The following is a 9602-nucleotide window of genomic DNA, read 5'->3' on the forward strand; positions in this document are numbered from 1 at the left end:
TATAGAGATAAATGGACACATTTTGTTTGGACTAAAGGTCACTGCTTTCTCCATAGTCAGCTTTTTTTTTTTTTTTTTTTTTTTTACTGTAGCCAGACCAGTGGGTCTGCTCTACACAGGGAACAGGTCAGCTGTTACACCTGGTTTAGAGCTGATGCAGAACAGAATGGAAAGTAATCAGAGTTGAGAGTAGTGGTGGTGGGTAGGCCACAGGAGCACAGAAGCATAGGCAGAACTCAAACTGGTGTGAGCAGGGCACAAGTTCTGCAAGGTAAAAGAGAGCAAGTACCTTGGGAGGGGCAGGGAGTAAGAGGCAGGGCCTGCAGCTGTGCTATGTCTGTGTGCAACTCTAGCAAGCATGTTTGGGCCCCGTGGTTTTGGGTAGGGCAGGGAGTGAGCATGCAAGGGGGAAAGTAGAGAGAGGAGGCTAGAGGCAGCCACAAAGGCAATGTCAGAATCAAGGGGGAACACTGTTTCTCAGTGGTTATCATACCCCAATCCAGGCAGTCTTTCACTGTGCCTATATGCAGGAGGGGGAGCAAAGAATAAAGTGGCAAGAGATGGAGGTAGTGGGAGGGGACCCTGCATAGAAACCTTTCCATTTTTCTGGATGGCTGCTGAGAGACTTGTAAAATATATTTAAATGTCCTTAAACAGCAATGTAGAGTCATTGCTTAGTGGATATTGGGGCCAAATGTAGCCTGTGAATTCAGAAGCCTTAAAGAGTGGGAGGCATCTCAGTAAGGATCCTGGGAGTGGCTGCAAAGGCATATCCTTTCTGGGTGAGAGTGGCAGTTATTAATTTCTCCTACCAGCATCCTGAGGATAAGTTAACTAAAACAACAGGAGGGACAGATCACCAAGACCTCAAGTAGTCAATTGGGGTCTGAGATCAGGCCAGTACCTGAGTGAGCAGAGAGGTAAATAATGGTTTAAACAGGCCTGGGATTTCTCAGCAGTAAGAAAAGGAAAAGACACAGAGGAGAGAGGAAATGTCACTCAAGAAAAAAGTCCTAAAATGAGGAGTCAGCAAGGAGGACAATCATAAAGACTGGGACTGTCTCCATCCACAAGGACCACACAGGGTGACTGTGAGCTCAATATTCCTCCCTTGGGACCAGGTGATATTTACACTAACCAGTGTGGGCGAGGGAGCTTTTACCCATTTGCTAGTGTTTGGATGGAGAGTTCTAGCGAGCAATGTGTGGAAGCAGAAGATGTTAACTTGCAAGGTTTTAATTCTGCATCACAATATCAATGTTGTGTTTTTAACAATGAATCCCAGGACATGTTTGCTAGAGCCAGGTATGGTGAGGTAGGGAGTGGTACCCTGGTGGGCCCGTGCTGAGGCATCCCTTCCCCCTCAGATAACAGCCATATAACAGGATTAGTAGAGAAAAAGTTTATTTATAGCATGGGAAGTGGAGTTGAGTAGGGATGAGAAGACAGGAGAGGCAGAGGAAGACAGAAAATGAAGAGAGAGAGAGAGGGTGAGGGAGAGAGAGGGTGAGGGAGAGAGAACAAGGATCTTAGAGAAATTCAAACGAAAATCTAAAGTGACCTATAATTTTATTCAACAGGAAGAAGAGTAAATAACTTCTAGTTCTTCTTCTCAGACCAACTTTAACCTCCACAAATCCTCCAGCAGAAATGGCAGAGGACATGGAATTCGAGAACTGGGGCTCCACACAGAGCAGTGTTGAGAAATTCTGCTATAAATGGACCATTAACAACTTTTCATTTTGCATGGGGGGAATTCAGAGAAGGATTACAAGCCCAGTGTTCTCATCAGAGGAGAATAAGGAAGTGGCATGGTGTTTGAGGGTATACCCAAAGGGGGTTGATAAAGAAAGCAAAGATTACCTGTCAGTTTACGTAGTTTTGCTCAGCCATCTGCAGAGCCCCGTTTGGGCAAAGTTAAAGTTCTGGATCATAAATTCCCAAGGAGAGAAATATCAAAAAACAAAGAGCCCCACTGTCGAATGCTTTCTGACATATGAACAGAGTGGATTCAAAAAGTTTCTCCTTCGAGATCTCCTCCTTTCTCATCGGAATTGCCTTCTCCCTGAAGATCAGCTCACCATCTGCTGCAAGGTGAGCATAGTAGGACGCACATATAACATGCCTAGACAAAACATAACACCTGCAATCAAGGATCCAAGGCACATGTTGACAGATGACCTAGGAGAGCTATGGGAGAATTCCCTCTTCACAGACTGCTGTCTGTTGGTAGCTGGCCATGAATTCAGGGCTCACAAGGCCATCCTAGCAGCTCGCTCTCCAGTTTTCAGAGCCATGTTTGAACATGAAATGAAGGGGAGTCTAAAGACCCCCATTAAGATCCATAACCTGAATCCCCAAGTCTTCAAGGAGATGATGGGTTTCATCTACACAGGGAAGGCACCACACCTCCACAGCCACTCCATGGCCTGTGATGTGCTGGCAGCTGCTGACAAGTATGGCCTGGTGAGCTTGAAGGTCCTGTGTGAGGATGCCCTCTGCAGGAACCTCTCTGTGAAGAATGCTGCACACACTCTCATCCTGGCTGACCTGCACAGCACAGAGAAGCTGAAGACTCAGGCCCTTGATTTCATTGCCTTTTATGCCTCAGAGTGGAAGTCAATGGTGGAGTCCCATCCCCACTTGGTGACTGAAGCATTCCAGTCCCTGGCTTCTGCACAGTGTTCTTTCTTGGAGCCGAAAGTGATCTCAGGATCTAACCAGCTATGATTTACATCTTTCTTCCAACAGCAACAACAACAACTAGTGTTGTTACCAATGACTTCTGGTTAGACTGTGGTATTGGGGAAGAATTTACATTGAATCTGGGGAAAGGCATCATGGTGGATGAGGATTTAAATCACCTGTAATATGGTTAAATAGTGGGTGTAGGAAGGGCAGCAGTCTGTGACATTCTACCTGACATCTACACTTTTGATATTCTTCTGTGATTTTTGCCTAATGTCTTGCAAACTGAATAATTAAGGTGCTGGCCCTAAGCATGGGCCAACTGAGTTTCTTTGAAGAAATCTATCTACAGTGGATTGAGCAGAACAGATGACCATGGTCAGAGGAAAGGAGAAATCAAACATGAGTGTTTACTCATCAGAGAAGGAAAAACAGTGTAGAGTTTCTTTTGAAAGACTCATTTGTGGGAACTCAGCTGTAAAAGCAATTACTGCTCTCTCGGAGAACTCTGTTTAACTTCCCAGCACACACAGAGGAGTTTTCAGCCACCTGTAACTGGTTATTCAGAGGATCTGAAGCCCTCTTCTGGTCTCCATAGCCACAAACAGTTCTGTAGAAAAATCTTTAAGCAAATAATTTTTAATATGAATAAAACTTTTGAAATCAGTCTGGATTCCAGAGATGTTTATGTTATGATAAGTGACGTGTAGTCTAAGTAGCCAAGCTGAGCTGTGGTTGTTTGTGCAGAACCCTTGCTGTCCCACCAGTAGTAGAAACTCAATGTCCTTTTTCTTGGAATTTAATGGTGGCAAATTAGAACTCCACCATCACGCTCTTATGACAACTAAGAAGTGCAGGCCAAATTGGAGGGAGTCTACTCCTGGGAGAAGTGTTTGTGGGTCAACACATGCAAAAATGTTTCATCTATTTTGAAAACATTTGAAGGGATTGATTCATTACACATGTATATAACCTCATCTAGTGGTTTTCAAATTTCTTTATATATATATATATATATTTAAATAATATATATATTATTTATTTTCCTCAATTACATTTCCAATGCTATCCCAAAAGTCCCCCATACCCTCCCCCAAACTCCCCTACCCATCCATTCCCACTTTCTTGCCCTGGCGTTCCCCTATACTGGGGCATATAAAGTTTGCATGCCCAATGGGCCTCTCTTTCCAGTGATGGCCTACTTATGCCATCTTTTGATACATATGCAACTAGAGTCAAGAGCTCCAGGGTACTGGTTAGTTCATAATTTTGTTGCACCTACAGGGTTGCAGATCTCTTTAGCTCCTTGGATACTTTCTCTAGCTCCTCCATTGGGGGCCCTGTGATCCATCCAATAGCTGACAATGAGTATCCACTTATGTATTTGCTAGGCCCTGGCCTAGTCTCACAAGAGACAGCTATATCAGGGTCCTTTCAGCAAATGCTTGCTAGTGTATGCAATGGTCTCATCGTTTGGAGGCTAATTGTAGGATGGATCCCTGGATATGGCAGTCTCTAGATGGTCCATCCTTTTGTCTCAGTTCCAAACTTTGTCTCTGTAACTCCTTCTATGGGTGATTGTTTCCAATTCTAAGAAGGGGCAAAGTGTCCACACTTTGGTCTTCGTTCTTCTTCAGTTTCATGTGTTTTACAAATTGTCTCTTATATCTCGGGTATACTAAGTTTCTGGGCTAATATCCACTTATCACTGAGTACATATTATTTGAGTTCTTTTGTGATTGTGTTACCTCACTCAGGATGATGCCCTCCAGGTCCAACCATTTGCCTAGGAATTTCAGAAATTCATTCTTTTTAATAGCTGAGTAGTACTCCATTGTGTAAATGCACCACATTTTTTGTATCCATTCCTCTGTTGAGGGGCATCTGGGTTCTTTCCAGCTTCTGGCTATTATAAATAAGGCTGCTATGAACATAGTGGAGCATGTGTCCTTCTTACCGGTTGGGACATCTTCTGGATATATGCCCAGGAGAGGTATTGCGGGATCCTCCCGTAGTACTATGTCCAATTTTCTGAGGAACCTCCAGACTGATTTCCAGAGTGCTTGTACAAGCTTGTAATCCCACCAATAATGGAGGAGTGTTTCTCTTTCTCCACATCCTTGCCAGCATCTGCTGTCACCTGAATTTTTGATCTTAGCCATTCTGACTGGTTTGAGATGGAATCACAGGGTTGTTTTGATTTCCATTTCTCTGATGATTAAGGATGCTGGGACTTCTTAAAAGAGTTTTTCATGTTGTGGACAACCAGAACCATTAAAGCACTTTCTGGCTACTTCATAATGTTGCTTCTGTTATGAATCATACTGTAAATAGCTGATATACAGTATATCTGACATTCAACCCTTATGAATGGGTCATTAGACTGAGAAAGGGATGGGGAGTCACAGTTTAAGTACCATGGCTGCAGGCCATGCCTGCCAGCATGCCAGGTAGACTTCTGCTTACAGATCTTCTCTTACATCAGTTCCCACAGACCCAATCCCACTATCTCAACTCCACCTCTGTAGTGTACCACCTGGTGGAGTTTTCATTGTCCATTCTTCCCATATCGTGTGGACCACACAGATCTTCTTTGAATCTCTCTCCTCTTACTCTTTGCTCTGTCCCGGACCCCAAGCCACCCTTGCCCCCATGCTAACAAAAGTGCCAGTCTGTGTGTAGTAACAGAATTCTAAAGGCAGACCCACATCTCTCTCTTTGATCCCCCACTTACAACTTCCCCATTCTCTTTCCCAGATGTATAGCAGGAAATCTGCTTGCTTTTTCTTTCCTGTAAAGCACCAACCCAGGAGGATCACAAAAACTTCTTCCCGACAATTCCTTTACAAAAGCTAGCCCATTATCTCAGCCTTCAAATGAAGCAGGCATTTCACTAAGAACACAGCAAAAGAAGAGAGCAGGGAAACACTTATGGAATTATTCCCTCCTCCATGCCAACTTCAATCGCCTACGTTCATCTATAGAGCTATATCATACCAACAGCTGTACTCTTCCTTTCTGCCTGACTACATCTCATATGAGTCCCACTGGCAATTCTTTATAAGGTCTCTCCCCCTATTTCCTTGCTGTATTCTAGCCCCTAACTCCAGCATGTACTCAATGATAACTCACTGACTAATCCTGAATGTGAAACATGGAAGATGTCTATAGATCTTCCCCTCTCCATTACTTTTTGTAGAATACCTACCAGTCTAATGCCCAACTCTATAGCAATCCTTTTGGGGTGACCTCTTTTCCTTTTTTTCTTTTTTGTTTTTATAAGTTTATTATTCTTTTTTATTTAATGTATTCATAAGGGTACTACACTTTTTTTAATTATTTTTTCTTTTATTGGATATTTTCTTTATTTACATTTCAAGTGTTATCCCTTCTCCAGGTCTCCCCTCTGGAAGCTACCTATTCCCATCGCCCTCTCCCTGCCTCTATGAGGGTACTCCCCCACCAGCCCTGAATTCCAAGGAGACAAAATAAGCAGATTCTGATAGAATCTCCCCACTACTGGGAACTCCTTCAAACTTCTAACCTATCTCCTTTCCTAAGTGTCCTCTCTCTGTACACAGATTTCTCAAACCACCAGTGGCCAAAACTATTAGGTCCAAAGAATAGTTGCTTCCTGACAGCAGTGATAGCTCTTCTCAACTGTCAACTTGACTATCTGAAAGGAACTACAGCCCAGAATTTATAAGCATCTTGTAAAAATGTATCAGATTATGTCCAGGCCTAGTAGTACAGGCTTTTAATCCCAGCATTCAGGAAACAGAGGCATGCAGATCTCTGAGTTCAAGGTCAGATTACAGAACAATTTCTAAGGCAGCCAAGCCTAGGCAGTGAAGCAAAGGGAGCATGTTTTAGTGCCAGCAATCAGCAGCAGTGGGCAGCTTGGATCACATGATTCTAGGTTAGAGTCTCCTATAAGATATAGAGCTGTTGGATTTTGGAGCACCAAGCATGCCTAAATGACCACATGCTTCCCATCATGAGGATAATCTACTAGACCTCTGTCTTAGTCAGGGTTTCTGTTCCTGGACAAAAAACATCATGACCAAGAAACAAGTTGGGGAGGAAAGGGTTTATTCAACTTATACTTCCACACTGCTGTTCATCACCAAGGAAGTCAGGACTGGAACTCAAGCAGGTTAGAAAGCAGGAGCTGATGCAGAAGCCATGGAGGGATGTTCTTTACTGGCTTGCTTCCCCTGGCTTGCTCAGCCTGCTCTAGAACCCAAGACTACCAGCCCAGAGATGGCACCACCCACAAGGGGACTTTCCTCCTTGATCACTAATTGAGAAGATGCCTTACAGTTGGAGCTCATGGAGGCATTTCCTCAACTGAAGCTCCTTTCTCTGTGATAACTCCAGCTGTGTCAAGTTGGCATAAAACTAGCCATTACAACCTCCAAAATGGCAAGCCAGCCTCAACTAAATGTTTGCCTTTATAAGACATCATTTGGTAATGATGTCTCTTCACATAAAAAAAAATAGAATAAAAAACCCCTAACTCTGACAACATACAGCAATCACACTCATCAAAAATCTAGAGAGGAAAAAGAAAACAAGGAACAGAACTGCTACCCAACACAGATAAATGTAAAAATTAGGATCTAAATCTTTAACCATTGCAATCTCAAAATCTTAGATTCTGGCATAAACAACACAGTCAGTAACAGCCAGAACGTTATATCTCTACTAGAACCCAGCTATCTTAGCACAGAAGTTCCTGAACATTCCTACATGGCTGAAACAAGAGGAAATACCATAAAAAACATTGTATAAAGGTGATAGAGGTCATTAAGGAGAGAAAAAAGAAATCCTTTAAGGAAATCCATGAAATTACATATAGTATGAGGAAAGGAAAAGATCCTTTAAAGAAATCCATGAAACCAAAACAAACAGTGGAGGGAACGGAGTAAAAATATTTGCCAGGCGAGTTAGCATACGCCTTTAATCCTAGCACTCGGGAGGCAGAAGCAGGCTGATTTCTGAGTTCGAGGCCATTCTGGTCTCCAAAGTGAGTTCCAGGACAGCCAGGGTTATACACAGAAACCCTGTCTCAAAAAAACAAACAAACAAACAAACAAACAAAAATGTTTAACGCCTGAAAATTGAAATAGAATCGATAAAAAAAAGAAAAAAAAAAGAAATACTGAAGGAATACTGCAAATGAAGAATTTAAATTTTCCATACAAAGAATTAATGAAGAAATAGTTGTTTCTTTTTTATTAGATATTTTCTTCATTTATATTTCAAATGCTATCCCAAAGATCCCCTATACCCTACCCCTGTCTTGCTCCCCTACCCACCCACTCCCACTTCTTGGCCCTGGATTTCCCCTGTACTGGACCATATAAAGTTTGTAAGACCAAGGGGCCTCTCATCATAATGATGGCTCACTAGACCATCTTCTGCTACATATGCAGCTAGAGACATGAATCTGGGGTTACTGGTTAGTTCATATTGTTGCTCCACCTATAGGGTTGCAGACCCCTTCAGCTCCTTCAGTACTTTCTATAGCTCCTCCATTGGGGTCCTGGGTTCCATCCTATAGATGACTGTGAGCATCCACTTCTGTATTTGCCAGGCACTGGCATAGCCTCACAAGAGACAGCTATATTAGTGTCCTTTCAGCAAAATCTTGCTGGCATATAGTGTCTGTGTTTGGTAGCTGATTATAGGATGTATCCCCAGTTAGGGCAAGCTACGGATGGTCCATCCTTTGGTCTCAGCTCCAAACTTTGTCTCTGTAACTCCTTCTATGGGTATTTTGTTTCCTATTTAAGGAGGAATGAAGTATCCACACATTGGTCTTCCTTCTTCTTGATTTTCTTGTGTTTTGCAAATTGTATCTTGGGTATTCTAAGTTTCTGGGCTAATATCCACTTACCAGTGGGTGCATATCAAGTGACTTCTTTTGTGATTGGGTTACCTCACTAAGGATGATATCCTCCAGATGCATCCATTTGCCCAAGAATTTCATAAATTCATTGTTTTTAATAGCTGAGTAGTACTCCATTGTGTAAAATGTACCACATTTTCTGTATCCATTCCTCTGTTGAGGGACATCTGGGTGTCCATTGATGTTTCATTTACATTTAATTCAACACCACTGCCCTGTGCTCTCTGTCTACCAGTACAGCAAGCAGCATCCTGCAGTAGCAGCTGCTCCATGCTAGAGGCTGGCTATCTAGAATAGAACTGGCCACAGTTACCTTGATACCAAACCACACAAAGTTCCAGCAAAACAGGAGAATTACAGGCCAATTCCTTTATGAACTCAGATGCAAAAACCAACCCATAGAGTATTTATAGAACAAATCCAAGAGCACATAAATATCATTTACCAGGATAAAGTCAGTTTCATCCCAGAGATGCAGGGATGTTTCTGTAGATAAAAATCAATAAATGTGATTCACCATGTAAACCAACTTAAAGAAAAAGACACGTTGGGAGTGGTGGCACACGCCTTTAATCCCAGCACTTAGGAGGCAGAGGCAGGCAAATTTCTGAGTTCAAGGCCAGCCTGGTTTATAGAGTGAGTTCCAGGACAGCCAGGGCTATACAGAGAAACCTTGTCTTGGGGGAAAAAGAAAGAAAAGAAAAGAAAAGAAAAAGAAAAAGACACATGATCTTCTCATTACATGCAGAAAAAGTCCGTTGACAAAATTCATTTTTATGATACAATGAACATATCAAAATAAAATATATACTTTATATACCATAACTATAGGTAGCAAATTACATAAATGGATAGAAACCCAAGGGATCCACTAAAACCAGGATGAGGACAAGGTTGTCCACTCTCACCATACATATTTAATATAATACTTGAAATCTTAGGTACAGCACTGAGAAAAATTAAGGAGTCAGAGGAGGTAAAAATTGAAATGGAAGAAGTC

At 42.3% G+C, this 9602-nt stretch overlaps 1 protein-coding gene across 1 annotated transcript; it reads left to right on the forward strand.

The window, feature by feature from the left end:
* Nucleotides 1-1650: 1650 nt before the first annotated feature.
* Nucleotides 1651-2730, forward strand: LOC147005575 (TD and POZ domain-containing protein 1-like). Its single transcript, XM_085835307.1, has one exon. The coding sequence runs from the start codon at nucleotides 1651-1653 to the stop codon at nucleotides 2728-2730; it is 1080 nt and encodes a 359-aa protein (XP_085691433.1).
* The last annotated feature ends 6872 nt before the right edge of the window (nucleotides 2731-9602 follow it).

Source organism: Mus caroli, unplaced genomic scaffold (assembly GCF_978045245.1).
Source record: "Mus caroli unplaced genomic scaffold, Mus_caroli_1 scaffold_3, whole genome shotgun sequence".
NCBI lineage: Eukaryota > Metazoa > Chordata > Mammalia > Rodentia > Muridae > Mus > Mus caroli.

Coding starts and splice junctions, on each gene's coding strand:
- LOC147005575 (XM_085835307.1), top strand. CDS start 1,651: ATGGCAGAGGACATGGAATTCGAGAACTGGGGCTCCACACAGAGCAGT.